Consider the following 19,660-nt stretch of genomic DNA (forward strand, 5'->3'; position numbering starts at 1 on the left):
CCCTTCTCCGATCGATTTGTGCACCCAAAGGCACAACAGCCGGTCATTTTTCAGATATTTAGGAAGCGAAAAAAGACCTAGAATTACTCTCTGCGGTGTAAACAACGTTAACAGGAAAACCCGGCGTTCATGAACAGGAAACAAAATGGCGCCCATAGATCACATGACCAAAATTTTTTGGACCCGTCATGTCGATACGCCGATAATGTAGGGACTCTACATAATGGTACCAGTCACCAACTAATTTACCAGTTAAACAAATGTGATTAGCATTACTTGTGATTAGTTCCATTACTTGTTAGCTTCCAACTATCATTAGCTAGCAGTTTGTATTACCAGTAGGGTTGCCACGTCGCCCGTTCCTTAAAATACGGAATCGTCCTTTATTTGACAATTATGACAGTTAATTGTAGTGTCCCCTATTGATTCAATATGGGAGGCAAATTGTTCCGTATTTTCATAAATGTCCCATACACGTCTGTCACACAGGCATCAAAACTGCATAATAAACAAAATAAAACACAGGAAATATTAAGGGCAGCCAGTTTCATCTTCCTTAGACCTATGTAGCGAGGACCCGATGGAGGTCCAGCAGGTCTGTTTGCTGGTCCTGTCACGGGTTTCCTGGTTACAGACGCTGCTGCTCCGTGTGTTTAAAAATGTCTACACCCGAAACTCCACCACGTCCAAAGAAGCAAAAACGTTTTCAAAAGCACAGACTGGAAGACTGGAACCCTGGCAATAGGTACAGGGCAAACTGTGTTTTCTGTTGCTCATAGACTGAAGTAAGGCAGCATCAGGAGACCAACATGTAAGAAACATGAGAACAGAGAGAACCAACCAGCAGCTCACAGTTTATCATCATCTAATCATCTCCTGAAGTCCCTTTGGTAAGAGACATCAGTACATGGTTGTGAATTTACCAGAGGATGATTATAGTCAGACTGATGTGGCCGTAGACTCTACAGGATTTTACTGACTCAATAAATGCATAAGGTGTTTAATAGTATTTTAAATGCTTTATTTTTTTAAATATCATTTATTTAATAGCCTATATGTGATCAATAAATGACCTTTTCCTATCTAAAGAAAAACTCACTCAGAACTCTGATATGTTAACGGTACTAAATAAATAAGTCAGTAAATACATTCATACACACATAAATAAGTTCATACATTAACTGTGTTAAGATAAGATTTAGATGGGAAAATATCTGTAGAGACTTTCTTTGTCCAGTATTGTGCGTTCAGTAGTTTGTTTTTGCAGAATCCAGTATTCCACACTGGTTGGTCATTACATTTATTAGTTTGGTTTCACTGTTTAAAATGATGCCACATCTTTTCAGACAGAACCTGTGATCATAAAACAATACAGAACTCTTAGTTTTGTGTTAATAAAGCACTGAAAGCTTTAAGTATGACGAAATGCTTATTTCAAAATTAAATAAACCACTCCTTGGGTGGTTGTGGCCCCGAGTTCAGTAAAGTTGGAAAGATATTCACAGATTCAGACTTCCAGCATCAATAACTCATTAGATATCGGTTGTAAAACATAAACGATGCCTCTTTCCCATCATTGTAAGGCAGATGATGTGCTACAAGCCCAGTTTTATCTAAAGTAGCTGTCTTTCAAGTTGCAGAAATAACATTGGTGTCTATGGAGGGAACAGGTACTGTCTGCAAATTGCAAAACCACTGCAACAGCGAAGAGAGACACAAATATTCAATAACCTCAATCTGATATACTGTACTGTCAACAGAATCACTGCAGCCTTCAACTGGCTCCAGTTGACACCAGTGTTATTCCTGCAGCTTAAAAGACAGCTATTTCAGATAAAACTGGGCTTGTAGCACATCATCTGCCTTACAATGATGGGAAAGAGGCATCGTTTATGTTTTGACAACCTACATCTAATGAGTTACTGATGCTGGAAGTCTGAATCTGTGAATGTCTGTTCAATTTTGCTGAACTGTGGCCCTGAGGAGTCGTGGCGGGTGTCCTTTATTTTCGTTTCTGAAAGGTGGCAACCCTAATTACCAGCATGACATCAACTGTTGACAGATAACTACCAACTACACATTTCAAATAACTAATCTCACCTTCTTGCTTCAAGCTAACTAACAAACTTCCAATTATTTTCGCATGATAACGACACTAAGCCAACTATTTATAGCATCTGAAGAATTGTAAATACAGATTTTGCACCGTTTTTTTCAATCTATTTTATCAACTAGAAGATTTATTGAGAAAATGATCAGAAAATTGCAAAACCACTGCAATTTGGAAAACCAAATTTTATGCCACTGACTACAAAAACCTGCAGACTTTTGAAATTTAGAGTGACTTGAAAAGTTTCTCTTCTTGTTTGTGGAAATCAGGTTTGTAAATGTGCAGAACTGTGGAGGCCGCATGAGGCCGGGTTGTGTGTGTTGTTGCTTATTGTGTTGTTGCTGGATGAGGTTTAGTGTTCTGACCCGAATCCTGGTGTCCCTCAGATATGGCTGAAGATGTCTGTGGATTCTGAAAACACCTGTGTTTTGTTGTCAACGCGAGACTCCAGGACGTCCTGCATCTTTCAGACAGCCGATGAGAAAGATGACATCCCAGGAGTGGGAGAGGAGAGGTGGGTGGAAATACAATACAATACAATATAGTAGGGATGGCTCGATACCACTTTTTCACATCCGATACCAATATCGATACTGCAGCCTTTAGGATCGGCCCATACCGATCTGATACCGATCTGATTCTTTTTGTCGTTCTAAAAGTTGTTAATAATACATGGATGTAGTTTGGTTGACACTGACATCTTAAAAACACCACGTTCATTGTATAACACCTGTTCTGGTCCCCTAAAGAAAGAAGGAAAACATGTGACAACTAGTTATGTGTAACTGCTGTGGCTTTATTAAAACTTAAAGCTCACATCGCTTTTAACAGCATTTGTTAACACAACAGAGCCAGCTGCACCATTCAGATGTTTGAAATAAAACTGCAACTTGGTGCACATATTTAAATTAAACTAAATAATCCCAGTGTACAAACAGAAAAGTCACATTACACCTCAGTGGTATTGTAAGGCTGCAATAAATAATTTTATTAATTAACATAAAATAATAGCATCTCCACTAGAACAATGTAGGTAGTACTCAGTAAGTTACACATGGCTTCTCAAGACACACAATCAGAACAATAAAAATCTGGGCTATACACCTGATTTGCTGCACCAAAACAAAAACAGAAAAACAAGGGTAAACAGTGACAGTGCAATCTAGTGTCTTTCTTCTTTTGCATGCAGCCCCTGATGTTGTACTGAATGTAAAACACAGTGAACAATTATTTTATTGACACGTGTACAACACTGATGGAATATGAACAATATCTGGGGATTAAACCCTGTCCTAACGTTCTCATGCGAGTGAAGCTGAGAGCAGCGTAGGATCTCTTTCTGATGCCATTTAGACACCAACGTGTGGATGAGACGAGAGACCTGTCACCTCATCATATTTAACATGAAAACATGTTCACAGTTCGCTACTTAATCACATTTAACCTGAAAAACAGTAGAAAACAACAAGAAAAAACAGTAAACGTGCAACAGAAAAGCCGTCAAGCGGCCACAGAGTGAAACGTAAGGTGCACACGTTCATGCGAAAATACAACAACAATCCACATTTTCCACCACACAAGGTGGTTGGTCATCCAGCAAAATGAACTCGACAATTTTCTCTGTTATATTTTGGCGTTGGAGCGAGTTTTTACTCTTCTGTAGTGCTTCCTGCAACGATGGCTGCTGCGGCTCACTTTCTGTTTTGCACTCACCTGTAAAAAGTCTCCGTACTGCTTTCCATGATGCTTCTGCAGATGCTTTATTAAGTTCGTTGTGTTAAAATGTCCGGTTTTGCTGCCACCCCTTGAGACACTCATTTTGCAAACGTTGCACTCAGCTATTTTACTTTTCGCCTCCGTTCCACACGGCAGACATTCTGTTCACTCTCTGCTCACGTGACGAAAACACGGGCACATGGCAACCATGGCAACAGCTCGTCTGTGTTACGGCATGTCGTGAAAAATGAAGATGAGGATATATAAGATAGATTGGGCTTATGGATCGGATCGAACGAGTTCTAATATACAACTCCGATGCTCGATCCAGTCATTTTGGCCTGGATCGAACTCGATAGCGATCCAGCGGATCGGATCGAACCATCCCTACTATATAGTACACTACAGTGTACTTCAGTATTCTACCATACAACACAATACAATATGCTACAATACACTACAGTATACTCCAATACTCTACACTGCAGTACAATACAATCATTAACATCTTCAGTAGAAAGTCTTCGTGCTGTAATCAGAGTTTTGAATCTTTGTCCTCTTGCAGCGTCCTGGAGATGCTGAGCTGCTCTAAGTTCTCTGATCTGGAGACGTGGCTCTGCATGCCGTCCTCCCTGCTGCTGCCCAGAACTCTGGACTCCACCAGAACCTCCTCCTCTTCCTCCTCCTCTTCCTCACATGCCTCCAACCGATCCTCCAACTCCCCTCCGGCCTCCTCGTCCTCCTCCCCGGCCTCCAACTCCAGGCGCTCCACCTGCAGTGAACCTGGAGACGCCGACACACTCAGGTACCACCGTGGTTCATCTCTTCACTCTTTATTTTACATCAGGTGAGCCCAGACATCTCAGTGAAGTCAGATTATCTCCACAGAGCTGGACTAAGACTAGAATAAATAAACAGCAGTGTTCATGGTGGTGAAGGAACGTCTCAGACCGTTTACCAGCGTTCCTCACTGATGGGTTTTATTGGTTTCCTGGACAACAGTGAAGCTGTGAAACTCAGAAGATCTCAACACATCTGGCTCTGAAAAGAGTAGACCAGCACAGATCAGCTGGTTTTCCTGCTTCACACTGAATCATCAGCAGGTGGACGTCCAGGAGAAGATAATGGATCTGATGGCAGAGTGGAAAAGCTAGTCAAACAGTTGAAAAGCTAAAGCAACCTCTAAAACCAGTCTAAAGCTGCGCTGAATCCACCACTGGAACCAGTCTGAGGCAAGACTGAAGCCACCTCTAGAACCAGTCCAAAACCAAGTCTAAAAACGGTTAACTAAGCAGTCTAAAAGTTGTCTAAAACCAGGTCCAGAACTATCTCAAAACCAGTCTAGAACTAGTTCAAAACCAAGGGTAAAATCAGTCCAAAATCCAGTCCAAAACTATCTCTAAACCAAGTCTGAAATCAGGTCCAAAACCAGTTTAAAAGCAAGTCTAAAACCAGTTGCAAACAACTCAAAAATCTGTCTAAAATTGACCTAAAGCCAGCTCTAAAACCAGTTCATAACCAGCTCTAAAATTAGTGCAAAAGCAGTGTGAAACCAGCTCTAAACCAATTCTAAAACCAGCCTTAAATTAGTCTAAAACCAAGTCCAAAGCCAGTCCAAAACAGTCTAAAATCAGTCCAAAACCAATCCTTAAACCAGTCTCAAACCAGGTCAAAAGCAGTTCCATACCAGTTCAAAACCAGTCTAAAGTCAAGTCCAAAACCAGTCCTAAAACCAATATAAACCCAATTCAAAAACAAGTCTAAAACCTGTCCAAAAGTTCAAAACCAGCTGTTAAACCAATCTAAAACCAGGTCCACGGCAGTTCAAAACAGTCCAAAGTTTCAGGTTAGTCTATAACTAGCCCCAAAACCAGCTCAAACCCAGTCTAAATCCCAGTCCAGAACCAACTCAAAAACCAGTCATATCTCATAACCTTCCTCAACAGTAGAACTCACTGTACAAACTGCAACTTAAACTACAACATTCACCTTTGTCATTTCTAAGGGATTGTTTGTGCCTCATTTTACAAACCATTGTCCATTTCTTAATAATGTCTCATTATTTTTTGTTGATTTACAGTTAGACAGATAAAAATATCTTAGAAGACTCTTTAATTTGTGCATTTCCTGGTTGATACCGTAAGTCAGTGTTTTAACAGAGGTCTGAGTGATGATGCCTGAGTGGACAGACTTTAGATCCTTAAATAAGTGACTGTAGAAGATGTAGAAACAGTAGCCGTATCAACTGTAGAAGATGTAGATGTAGAAGCTGTAGACACTACAGAAGCTGTATAAACTATAGACAGTATAGAAGCTGTATAAACTATGGTAACCGTCTGAACTGCTCCTCCCCATCGTCCTACAGAAACTGTGCTCTTGGAGCTCATAAAGCTTGGTCTCGCTCCATGGAGATGGTAGTTATGTAGGACAGATTAGGCCAGAGGCTGCAGGGGTCCACTGGGAACACTGGTGTTTATAGATGTACTGCTAATGGGAGGAAGTGCTTTGTTAGGGTCTCTGCTGCAGGCCTCTCTAGACAACAAACACCAACAGACTGATTCACAACCACTGCAGCCTAGAAAACATTCACTTTAAGAAAGGAGATGTGTGATAAGTTTTGTGAACCAGGTCTGAAACCAGCCCAGAACTAAGTCTAAAACCAGTCCAAAACTAAGTCTAAAACCAGTCCTAAACCAGGTCTGGAAAAAGTCCAAAACTAAGTTGAAAGTCAGTCCAAAACCAGGTCTGAAACTAAGTTTAAAACCAAGTCTGAAACCAGTCCAAAACTAAGTCTAAAACAATTCCAAAACCAGGTCTGGATAAAGTCCAAAACTAAGTTGAAAGTCAGTCCAAAACCAGGTCTGAAACTAAGTTTAAAACTAAGTCTGAAACCAGTCCAAAACTAAGTCTAAAACAATTCCAAAACCGGGTCCAGAGCCGAGCTTTAAAACCAGGTCCACATACCCCAAAACCAAGTGGAAAACCTGATCCAAAACCAGTCTAAAAGCAGTCCAAACCTGGTCTAACACTAGATGTAGAACCAGTTTAAACCCAGGTGCCAGACCGATCATGTATTTATCTGTATTAGCTTTTAGTTTGCTGCTCTAACTGAGCCTCCTGATAAGCGACTCCAGCCCCACTCAACTGCCTCCAGCTTTCCTTTCACCTGAACAAAGGCCTCGACTGGAGAAACTCTGATATCTGAAGCATTTGACTCTCGACTCCTTGATTCAGCCCCCACAGGTAAGGTAACACCTGCTGGGCACCGAACACCTGAGAGGACCTTTTCCTTCACATGGACCTCCACGGTGCTCACGTCTGGTTGTGCTTTTGGTCGGGAACGTGTTCGTATGTTTTTATAAGTTGTGTTGTTGTTTGGTGACGTGATGCTGAGTTGGGCTCAGCTTCTGGATTTATTGCTGTGGAGGAAGAAGAAGGGAAGCCGAGAGATCCGAGGCTCGTGGAGGAGTCGTAGCTACGTGGTCTCAGAGTCCAGGTATCAGAGCTTTAATGTACAGTAGCAGCCAGGTTGGTCTCCAGTGTCGGGTTCTCTGATGAATTAATCAGCACCTCCTTTGGTTTTTATCTGCAGTACAGTGAAGCTGATCTGCAGCTTTTCATCACTTCTCATGATCTTCCTCTGTAAATGTCATTTCTTTATCTATTTAAACAGGACAGTGCATATTAATGAATCTCATAAGTTTACCTGAGGTGGCAGTAAATAAGGCTAATTCCATCCGTTGTCCCCAAAAAACGTATTTTCTTTGTCAAGTTTTCTCAGAAACGTAATTCAGTGTGAATATTTTCAGGTTTTTTTTCCCTTTAGGAGTTTATGGACGTAGAAACTCTTTTTTCTGCAGCTTTCCATCACTTCTCATGATCTTTTTCCATCACATCTCATGATCTTTTTCCATCACTTCTCATGATCTTTTTCCATCACTTCTCATGATCTTTTTCCATCACTTCTCATGATCTTTTTCCATTACTTCTCATGATCTTTTTCCATCACTTCTCATGATCTTTTTCCATCACATCTCATGATCTTTTCCCATCACATGTCATGATCTTTTCCCATCACATGTCATGATCTTTTCCCATCACATCTCATGATCTTTTTCCATCACATCTCATGATCTTTTCCCATCACATGTCATGATCTTTTCCCATCACATGTCATGATCTTTTCCCATCACATCTCATGATCTTTTCCCATCACATCTCATGATCTTTTTCCATCACATCTCATGATCTTTTTCCATCACATCTCATGATCTTTTCCCATCACATCTCATGATCTTTTTCCATCACATCTCATGATCTTTTCCCATCACATCTCATGATCTTTTCCCATCACATCTCATGATCTTTTCCCATCACATCTCATGATCTTTTTCCATCACATCTCATGATCTTTTCCCAATCACATCTCATGATCTTTTTCCATCACATCGCATGATCTTTTCCCATCACTTCTCATGATCTTTTCCCATCACATCTCATGATCTTTTCCCATCACATCTCATGATCTTTTCCCATCACATCTCATGATCTTGTTCCATCACATCTCATGATCTTGTTCCATCACATCTCATGGTCTTTTTCCATCACATCTCATGATCTTTTTCCATCACATCTCATGATCTTTTTCCATCACATCTCATGATCTTTTTCCATCACTTCTCATGATCTTCCTCAGCAGTTGAGCTCACTCTAAAAACCGTCACTCTTTCTTTTGGCTTTTTTTAAAAACTTGAATTATTGTCATTTTTTGCTAGTTGCTGTTTTCTACCTGATTTAACTTTCCTCTAAACAGAAACCTGTTCAGGTGCTTTATTCATTCATTTCCACCAAACTGTAGAATATTGGTGAATAAACTCTGATTTCCATGGCTAAAACGTGAATTATGGAACTCCTCCAGTGGAACTTTTTTTTCTAAAGATCTTTCACTTATTTTTTTGTCAAGTTTATTTAGCTTTACCTCCTGTAAGATTAATTTAAAAAGCATGAACTAATTGTTTATTTGACTGAGATTGTAAAATACTGATGATGCCAGTTTTCTTTATTTAGTTTTAGCTCATTTGCATAACTGAAATCTGAATTCTGAAAGTCTTTTTAAATTGTACATGTCCCTGTTGTACTTCAGACCAAATCTCAGGTTGATAAGAAAACAATCAGTGTTGGAATGTTATAATTTATCACAAGTGGAAACTAACAGAACTTCCTGGATGTTTAGAGTTCCTCTTAGCTGAAGCAGCAGGTGAGCTAATGGACTTAGCACCTGCAGGTATCTGACAGGTTCCACATATGTGCTATGTTCCCATGTGTTTCTGAGATGGTTCCAGATGTCTCTTAGATGGTTCCACCTGCTTCTGAGATGTTGTGAGGTGTTTCTGAGAAGTTTCCAGGTATTTCTTAGATGGTTCCTGTAGTATCTGAGTGTTTCCAGGTGTTTCGTAGGTGATTTCCAGGGGTTTCTGAGATGGTTCCAGGTGTACCTGAGTGTTTTCAGGTGTTTCTGAGGTGTATCTGACAGCTTTCTATGTGTTTCTGAATGTTTCCAGGTGTTTCTTAGGTGGTTCCAGGTGTTTGAGTGTTTCCAGGTGTTTCCAAGTATTTCCAGGTGTTTCTTAGATGTTTCCTTGTGTTTCTGAGATGTTTCTGGGTGTTTCTGAGATGTTCTACAGTGTTTTCAGGTGTTTCTTAGATGTTTCCAGGTGTTTCTCAGATGTTTCCAAGTGTTTCCTAGGGGGTTCTAGGTATTTCTTAAGTGGTTCCTGGCATTTCCAGGTGTTTCTTGGGTGGTTGCAGGTGTATCTGAATATTTCCAGGTGTTTCTGATATGTTCTGAGATGTATCTGACAGTTTCCATGTGTTTCTTATAGGTTTCCAGGTGCTTCTTAGATGGCTCCTGGAGTATTTGAGTGTTTCTGGGTGTTTTTGACATGGTTCCAGGTATTTCGTGGATGTTTCCAGGTGTATCTGAGTATTTCCAGGTGTTTCTAAGAAGATGGTTCCAGGTGTTTCTAATATGTTCTGAGGTGTTTCTGAGTGTTTCCAGGTGTTTCTTAGATGTTTCCATGTGTTTCTGAGATGGTTCTGAGTGTTTCTTAGATGGTTTCAGGTGTTTCTTAGATGTTTCCAAGTGTTTCCTAAGTGATTCTAGGTGTTTCTTGGGTGGTTCCAGGTGTTTCCTTGGTGGTTCCACATGTTTCTTAGATCTTTCCAGGTGTTTCTTGGGTGGTTCCAGGTGTTTCTGAGATGGTTTCAGGTGCTTCTTAGATGGTTCCTGGAGTATCTGAGTGTTTTCAGGTGTTTCTGAGATGTTTCCAGGTGTTTCTAAGGTGTCTAATTTAATTTTCTTCAAGCCTGAAGTAGTCAGGAGGAGGAAGTGATTTGTCCTGCTGGTAGAGTTTTTTGTCAGCACACACGTAATGACTGAATCTGTGGATTTATTTATTCTTTGTTGAGGCTCCAGTGAAAAACTTTGTGTCCTTCGCACTAAAACACCAAGTCAGATTCCCTTTACTTTCCAATAGGGCTGCAATTAACGATTATTTTAATAATCGATTAATCGGTCGATTATTTTTTTAGATTAATCGATGAATCGGATAAAAAAACGCATTTTTAATTTCTGCCTCTTTATTCGGAAATGGAAGATTTGGAATGATAAAGCAAATAAGATCATTGTAGAGAAGCCTTTGTCTTCAACCATCAGAGGCCTCACTTCAGTGTATCATGTTGAGGATGCTCTCAGTCAGACAGCTGCTTTCTGTGGTGGACATGATGTCTTTCTCATCATGAAGCCTGTCAATGCAATTCATCCTGCTTCACTCCAACACAGACTTCACTCGGACTTTGTCAGAAAACTTAAAACTTGAGGCTCAATCTTTGAATTATTGCCACCCCTATGTGCAAGTTACATTTATTTATAATGCATATCCAAACCATGCTTAAGCTGATTAAAGTGAAATAAAAAGCATCTCTCACAGTCACACACGCCCTATCACTGTCATTAATCAGCTAACAAGCTAACGCTAGCATCAGGCGAGCTAACAGAAATAGGCTACTGACGTTGCATTTCCTCACTTTAAAGTGGAACAAACACAGGATAATGTAGTGACTTAAAGTGTGTGTCCACTAGATGACACACACCGCTTGTGGCATGCTGGTCCGGTTGCGGTGCGTTTCCAGCTGTGATCCGGTGGTTTACCTGCAGCTCATTTGCATAGAGTCGAATTCTACTGTCCTCAAACATCTAAACTAGCCTTTGGTGAACTAAAACAAGGACAGCATCAGCTGCTGCAGCTTATTCACCTTCAAATGATTTCAGAAATATTTTCGCTTGTGTTTTCGAAATAATACAGAAAGTTTGAGCCGCTGTGTTTATCACAGTCATCTGTTGGACTGTCAAGCTGAAAGTGCGGTCACGTAACTGCGTAGTGGTCCACTCGTGACCATTCGCCATCTGTGCGATTTTCAGATGCGTGCGTTGTGGTGCGGTAAAATCGCATGTAGTGGACAAGCGGCATGTTTTTTTTTTGTTGTTTTGAGAAACTGTTTTCTCCGTGTCCGTCCTGTTTCATTTGTTGAATTTACTTTTCCTTTGAAAACACCGCCTCCACCTGACTCTGTTCAACTACTCGCTCTGCAGGTGACATAGACGGCTCCGTGACATGACGAGTGACATGAATCACGCGACACAACGAATTGATAATGAAATTCGTTGCCAACGCTTTTAATAATCGATTATTATCGATTTGTTGTTGCAGCCCTACTTTCCAATATAGCCTTTGTGGTTCTGGTTCTGGATCTGGATCTGGATCTGGTTCTGGTTCTACTTCGGGTTCTGGTTCTGGCTCTGATTGTGGTTCTGATTGTGGTCCTTCACCTCCTGCAGGTCTTCACAGAGAGACTGCAGCTTCCTGTCTCCAGCTCTGGGGAAGGAGCTGTCCTTCCTGTCCACTCCTCTGGTGCCCATCCTGTCCTCCACCCCTGATGCTGCTGCAGCGCCCCCTGCTGGAGACTCCGCCCCTCATGGCGGCGTCAGCATCAGGAAGCGGCGGCGACTCGCTGCCAGTCCGGGAGGCCTCCACTGGACCCCTGCAGGTGAGTTTAGCACAGGATGTTAGAACCTCATCTCAGGATCATTATCACCTGCAGAAACTTTATTAATAACTGATGGTCGACCACATTAACAACCAATAACTGATGAATACTGATCAATGAAGACAGTGGAGAATATTTGGATCTCAAAATTCATATTTGGATACCATTGTCATGACCGAATATTTGGATATACGGGTCCAACCCTAATATACAGTAGTCGAAAAACCAGATAACTCTCTCTGGTTATGATAAATATAATTTCTGGTTCCGTCTAATTTAAACCAAACGTGGGTCTGTTTGTGTTCAGTGTCAGAGGATGAAGGAACTAATCAGCTAGATGTTGTTCCTTATCTACAAGATACCCAACAGAGAGATCTCCAGGAAGCTTTAATTAGTGTTTATCACAAGTAGAAACTAACGGAACCTCCTGGATGTTTAGAGTTGAGGTATCTGAGATGTTTCCAGGTGTTTCTTAGATGTTTCCAATTGTTTCTGAGATGTTCTGAAGTGTTTATGATGGTTTCCAGGTGTTTCTGATTTGGTTCCAGATATTTCTGAGATGGTTCCAGATGTTTCTGTGGTATTTCCAGGTGTTTCTGAGGCCCCATCCACACGAAGACAAAACGAGGTCTAAACGCATACGTTTCTTGCCGAATCTGCGTATCATCCACACGAAGACGGCGTTTTGGGCGTCTGTAAACGATCATTTTTGAAACCAGGTTCCAGAGTGGAAAGATTTTGAAACGCCGTATACGCAGCTCCGTGTTTACTGGCTCTCCGCTATTTTTCAGATACGCTTGCATCATAGTTTCGTATCTTCATTGACACGCATGCGCCACACGCGGCAACAAAGCTAGTGACCCGACTATCCCTGTTGCAGCAAAATCTCCTTCTTCTCAATCACCACCGAGTTGAACAAACAATTATAGAGGACACATTACGGCACTTTATTTACTTCCTGGCTTGGTCTCTGTTTACAACTTTTGCTGCAAGTGCGCATTCCCACTGTTTTGTCTTCTGTTTGCGCGTTTCCGTCATATCGTTACAGCGCCCCTAGAGGTCTGGCATGTGTTTTACAGTGTTTCCATGCGTATCGAGTGCATTCATGTAGACGCAAACATTTTCTGAGATGCCTTCGTCTTTATGGCGATCGTTTTTGAAACTGTTAAACGTTTTGTCTTCGTGTGGATGGGGCCTGAGAGGGTTTTGGGTATTTCTGAGGTTGTAGCGAGTGTTTCCGTGATGGTTCCAGGTGCTTCTGAGATGTTTCTAGGTGTATCTGACAGGTTTCTGGGTGTTTCATAGATGTTTCCAGGTCCTTCTTTGATGTTCTGGAGTGTTTCTGAGTGTTTGCAGGTGTTTCTTAGATGTTTGCAGGTGTATCTTTAACATTGTGAGGCTGCTGCTGGGTAAATCTGTGGACGTGCGACATGTCAGGAATTTTTCTGCTGTTTATTCTGTTTAAAGTGTTACTTCCTGTCCAGCTCCACCCAGCAACAGATCCATAATGACTTCCTGATGGACAGATACCAGCTCCATCAGGTGTTTCTCCAACTACAACTAGAAATAGTCCTCATTCAGCTCCTGTAGAGATGAACTGAGATGATTCAGACCTCCTGAAGGAACTATCATTAAAATATGTTTTTAATTAACTTCAGACTTTGTTGATGTTATTTTTGTTTGTGTTTTCCTGCCGTTGGTCACGTTCTCGTCTGTTCTCTGTTTCTGAATCCTCCTGAGGATCTGTTTCCTCTGCACTCGCTTCACTGCTTCTGTGTTCCTCTCAGATTCCTGACCACTGGAAGCAGATCTGCTGAAGAATGTTCTCAGTTTAAACACATAAACAACAATATGAAGTTGTTCTTCATCAGAGGAAATGTTGATCTTCACGTTCCAACTGTCTGAAGACTGAATGGTTCATTCAGATGAAGTTTAGACCTCAGAGACACTGGTTGTTTTCTGTCTCTTTGTGTTTTTTTGTGTCTCTTTGTGGTTGTTTTGTGTCTCTTTGTGGTTGTTTTGTGTCTCTTTGTGGTTTTTTGTGTCTCTTTGTGGTTGTTTTTCATCTCTTTGTGGTGGTTTTGTGTCTCTTTGTGGTTGTTTTGTGTCTCTTTGTGGTCGTTTTGTGTCTCTCTGTAGTTGTTTTGTGTCTCTTTGTGGTTGTTTTGTGTCTGTCTGTGGTTGTTTTGTGTCTCTTTGTAGTTGTTTTGTGTCTCTCTGTGGTTGTTTTGTGTCTCTTTTAGTCGTTTTGTGTCTCTTTTAGGTTGTTTTGTGTCTCTTTGTAGTCCTTTGTGTCTGTCTGTGGTTGTTTTGTGTCTCTTTGTAGTTGTTTTGTGTCTCTTTGTGGTTGTTTTGTGTCTCTCTGTGGTTGTTTTGTGTCTCTTTTAGTCGTTTTGTGTCTCTTTTAGGTTGTTTTGTGTCTCTTTGTAGTCCTTTGCGTCTCTTTGTGGTTGTTTTGTGCCTCTTTGTGGTCGTTTTGTGTCTCTCTGTGGTCGTTTTGTGTCTCTGTGGTCGTTTTGTGTCTCTTTGTGGTTGTTTTGTGTCTATTTGTGGTTGTTTTGTGTCTCTTTGTAGTCATTTGTGTCTCTTTGTGGTTGTTTTGTGTCTCTGGTTCATTTTCTATCAAGACTAACTGAAGCTCCTCCAGGTAAATCTCCTTCTCTACCAGTCAGATGAATAAATTCAGTCTGTAGATCTCTGACAGAAGCAGAAAAAGCTCCCTGACATTTAAAAGTCCCTTTATCTTTGTTTTCTCCGTCTTTGTGTGATGCTCTCAGTGACGTCTGCTGCTCCAGAAATAAACCCACTAATGTTGGAATGAATGAATTTATTTTATGACATCCACAAACTTCTGTCTGTTGACAGGAAGTGGGCGGTAGAAGAAAGAGACACATGAAGACCTTGGAGCTGTTTGACAGAACAATTATTTAGTTTTTTTCTCTTTATTGTAGCACGGTTGATAAATCTGATCAAAACCAGCAGAATTGACAGAAATGTGGCAAAAACAAGTCCAGGTTGTGTTGCTGTGATGGTCTGACTGGTTTCCAGTCTGCGTCCCCGACTGATGACATCACAGACTGGGCTCCAAACAGGAAGTTGAGTTTGTTCTTTCAGATTCGGATGAGGTTTTCTTATTTAAAAAGTTTTTATCAGTTAAAACCTTTAAATTTCTGACAGCAGTTGTGTCTTGTGTTGTTCGTTTTGTTTCTTGTCATTTTATTGTTTGGCCATTCTTTGTTCATCTTTTCTTTCTTTTGTGCATCTGTGTGGTTGTTTTGCTTGTTTTTGTGGTGGATTTGTTTGTTGTTGTTGTGTCTCTTTGTGGTGGTCTTGTGTTACTTTGTGCTTTTGTGCTGTTTTTGCACCAGTTTTTAGTTCTTTTGTGTCTTTGTTATATGCGTGTTTTTGTGGTTTTGTGCCTAGTTTTGTTGATTTTGCGTCTTTTTGTGGTGGTTTTACATCTCCTTGTTGTCATTTTGTGTCTCTTTGAAGCTTTGTTGTGTTTTTGTAGTTGTTTTTCGCTTTTGTTTAGTGTCTTTGTTGTGTGTTTTTGTGGCGTCTTTGTTGTGTGTTTTTGTGGTGGTTTTGCACCTATTTTTGTGGTTTTTCATCTCTTTGTAGTGGTTTTGTCTGTGTATTTTTGTTGTTTTGTGTTTTATTGGTGTTTTTGCACCTATTTTTGTTGGTTTTGCATCTTTTTATGGGGGATTTGTGTCTTTGTCGTCATTTTGTCTATGGTCATTTTTGTCATGGTTTGTGGTCGTTTGGTATCTCTTTATGGTTGTTTTTGTGCTGGTTTTGCACCGTTTTTTCTTCCTTTTTGTCTCTTTGTGGTAGTCTTGTGTCACTTTCTGCTTTTGTGGTGTTTTTGCACCAGTTTTTGATGATTTTGTGTCTTTTGTGTGTTTTTTGGTGGTTTTGTGCCCATTTTTGCTTGTTTTGCCTGTATTTCTATCCCTTTGTGGTCATCTTTATCATCATTTGTGTCTGTTTGTGGGTTCATTTGGTGTCTCTTTGTGGTTGTTTTACATTTATTTATTATCATTTTGTGTCCTTTTGTGTTGGTTTTGCATCTCCTTGTGGTGGTTTTGTGTCTCTTTGGATCCTTTTGAGTCTCTTTGCAGCTTTGTTGTGGTTTTTTGTGGTGGTTTTGTGCCTCTTTTCTGTGGTGTTTTTTGTGTTTTTGTTGCCTTTTTGTGTCTTTGTCTTTTCGTGGTGGTTTTCGGGTTTATTTTTGATCGTTTTGTGACTGTTTATAGTCATTTGTGTCTCTTTATGGTTGTGTTGCATTATTTGTTATCATTTTGTGTCCCTTTGTGTTGGTTTTGTCTCTCTGTGTTTTTGTGGTGGTATTCAGGTTTATTTTTGGTGCTTTTGTCTCTGTTCATAGGGATGTGTGTCTCTTTGTGTGTCTGGTATTTTCTGTGCGTCGTCTTTCTTTGTCTGAACGTTAGTTTGACTTCAGTCCACCAGATGGAGCCACAACTCCAACTGTGAGGGGAAACACTGAAGTCCTGAACACACTAAATAAACATGCAACGTGTTAGATAGAATTCATTATTTAATTTTCTTATATTTTAGCAGATCCTTTAGCTTAGATATTTTTATTACATCATTGTCGTCACGAAGCAACGCAGCCGGCACCTTCAGCTTCCAGCGTTTTCATGGACACATCTCAACCTGTTATTCAGCGATCATTTTAAACACTTTTTTTATTGCTATTGATTTAGTTTGTTGACTCAGGACTGTGGTTGCCATAGTAACACACAACATTTCCTTTAGGGAGGACATTCAGGATAAAAAAACTTAAATGATGGTAGAATGAATCTTTCTCACATTTTCAGTTCATATGAGCACAGATGGAGGAATTTAATTAAAACACTTTATTACAAACAGATATAAGATCATTAAAGGCAAACAGGATTTTAGATGCATCTTCACAACAAAGCAAGAACTGTTCCAGTGTTTCTGAAGATGTTCCTTCAGGTGTTAAACGTTGTTAATCTGGTCGTATTATGGGATGGACGGCTGCGTCTGTATTGTTCTACATGAATCCAATCGACCTCCTGCTTCTCGCCGAGCGCTTTTAATTTAGTCGAAGCCATTTTGCAGCTCGTTGTTTTCCCGTCGTGTTCAGCCTCATCACGCGACGCTGCAGGAGTTGTTCTGCACACGCTCAGTGTGATCTCCTCCATCAGTGTGTGACTTTACTGGTTTTTAACTCGAGTGTTTGTGTGGAGTTTAGAGTTAGATATGAAGCTGTTAACTCTGGTTTACTGGAATCACAATGTTGTTTTATCTCAGTGTAGAGAGGCTTTACTGAGGTGGACGGTGTGCAGGGACAGTTATCGTTCTGAAGCTGCAATCTACAGATGTTCCCTGAATGCCTCAAAGTCCCAACTAGAAGCTTCTGGTCTCCATCAGTTACTGCAGCAGCTCAGACACAATAAAATAAAATAACTTTATTGTCATCATCCATGGGGGTGTGACGAAATGATACAGCTGACAGACCAAAGCTTAGTCTGAGTCAGATTTACCTGAAACCAGGTGAGTTCATCGAGCTGAACACATGCAGACCTGCTGAATGCAGTCAGACACAGTTACCATGGAAACCTGTAATCAGATACAGTTGTCATGAAACGTAGAGTGAAATGCGACCAACAGTCAGACACAGTTTCCATGGAAACCTACAGCGAGGCACAGTTGCCATGGGAACATGCTTGAAATCAAGGTAAACAACTACAAATAGGACATGTAACTACAGCAGTAGATTAATGCACAGGTGTGGCCCACAGACAGAACAAGATGTTTGTTTTGTTTCATCCTCACTGGAATTAGTCACTCAATAGAAAGATCGGTCACAAAAAATTATAAACTAAATGAGCACTCTTTGCCTTTGAGTAGTAGGTAGGTTGCCATGGGAACCTACAGTCAGACACAATTACCATGGAAACCTGCAGTCACACATAGTTGAAGTAGAAACCTACCATCAGAGACAGTTTCCATGGAGACCTACCGTTAGACACTTGTTTTTGTTTCGTCTTGTTGTTTCTTTCTTGTGGTTTTGGTCTGTTGATGTTGTTCTTTCGTTGTTTTGTGACACATTTTTATCTTTTTGTGTGTCTTTGAAACGCTTTTCTCTTTTTGTGTCATAATTTTGAGTTTTTTGTCTTGTTTTAGGCAATTAGTGTCTCACTTTTGTTGTTTTGTTTCCCGTTTTTCTTGTTTTGTGTCTAATTTATGTGATATCATGTCTCTTTGTGGTTGCTTAGTGTTTTTCTCTCCTTTGTCTCATTTTTCTGTTTTTGTGCCACATTATTGTTTCATGTTTTTATTCTTTTGTGTCTCGTTGTGATGTCTGTTATGTCCTCTGCTGGTCATTGGTTGGTACTGGACTCTGTGTGGAGAGATGGATCGTGGACACTGTATTGTTTACAGCTGCTGAAGACGGAGCTCCAGATCCCACCTGGTAGAGATCAGGAATGATTGACCTGAAGCTCCAGACCTGCTCTCAGCCCTGGTTCTACCCACCTCCTGACCTGTTGAATTGATCCATAACTCCTAAATGTTGGTGTTCATAGAGGTCTAGGTGTCCATAGAGGTCTAGGTGTCCATAGAGGTCTAGGTGTTGGTGTTCATAGAGGTCTAGGTGTTGGTGTTCATAGAGGTCTAGGTGTCCATAGAGGTCTAGGTGTTGGTGTTCATAGAGGTCTAGGTGTTCATAGGGGTCTAGGTGTCCATAGAGGTCTAGATGTTCATAGAGGTCGAGGTGTTCACAGAAGTCTAGATGTTCATAGAGGTCTAGGTGTTGGTGTTCATAGAGGTCTAGGTGTCCATAGAGGTCTAGGTGTTGGTGTTCATAGAGGTCTAGGTGTTCATAGGGATCTAGGTGTTCATAGGGGTCTAGGTGTTCATAGAGGTCTAGATGTTCATAGAGGTCTAGGTGTTCACAGAAGTCTAGATGTTCATAGAGGTCTAGATGTTGGTGTTTGATGTGCAGATGTACAAACTTTTTAAATTTAAGAGCATATGACTCTGAATTTGCTGAATGTTTTCATACGGATTCTTGAAATAAACACTGAAAAGAAGAAACTGATGATAGTTTAACTCTTGACAGTAAATGTGTTTATTGATCCGCATGGAGCTGATCGATCAGGATTCAGACAAACTGTCCGGAAGCTTCAGGTGCTTTAGCTTCATCCTCATGTAGTTTTAATGCAGCAGCTCAGGTGTTCAGTTACCTGAGACACACACACACAGAGGTAGGTGTGCGTGTGTTTTTGTGGTGTCCGGTAACATCGATTCGTCTCCGTTTCTGCAGGTTCTGTTCAGCGGGACTTCTGTTCACCTGATCCGTCTCCTGGGACGTCACCGGGCATCGCAGCAGGTGGAGGTGAGCGGAGCCTCCCTCTGTCAGCGGTGGGCGGAGCCTCTCTGGCGTGGTCCAATGACCGGGCCTCTCTGAGGAAGACGGTCTCCGTGGACGACCGTCTGCTGCAGCCGGCGGCTTCAGAGCAGCGACACCTGAAGCTGCTGAGCCGTCTGGACCGAGGACGCAGGAAGCTCCGCAACGTCTACGTGAGTCTGAATGTAACTTCTACTGGTTTAACCCACCGACGGGTCAGAGAGTCAGGGTTTACCTCTAACAGATCACCAAAATGACAACATTTTTTCAGCCAGAACTGTAAAAACACCTGGGCATTCAACTTTCTGATGGTCCTTTAATGC

General features: G+C 41.1%; 1 protein-coding gene across 1 annotated transcript in view; it reads left to right on the forward strand.

Moving 5' to 3' along the window:
- Positions 1–19,660, forward strand: part of ankfn1 (ankyrin repeat and fibronectin type III domain containing 1) — a 123,178-nt gene that overhangs the window by 2,600 nt on the left and 100,918 nt on the right. The window contains exons 2-5 of the mRNA XM_051939134.1: positions 2,497–2,624; positions 4,392–4,631; positions 11,724–11,932; positions 19,254–19,510. Coding sequence (XP_051795094.1) covers positions 2,509–2,624; positions 4,392–4,631; positions 11,724–11,932; positions 19,254–19,510 — 822 coding nt within the window. The 5' untranslated portion in view covers positions 2,497–2,508. The remainder of the gene's footprint in view (positions 1–2,496; positions 2,625–4,391; positions 4,632–11,723; positions 11,933–19,253; positions 19,511–19,660) is intronic.

The sequence above is a fragment of the Acanthochromis polyacanthus genome, chromosome 19 (genome assembly GCF_021347895.1).
Source record: "Acanthochromis polyacanthus isolate Apoly-LR-REF ecotype Palm Island chromosome 19, KAUST_Apoly_ChrSc, whole genome shotgun sequence".
Classification (NCBI taxonomy): Eukaryota; Metazoa; Chordata; class Actinopteri; family Pomacentridae; genus Acanthochromis; species Acanthochromis polyacanthus.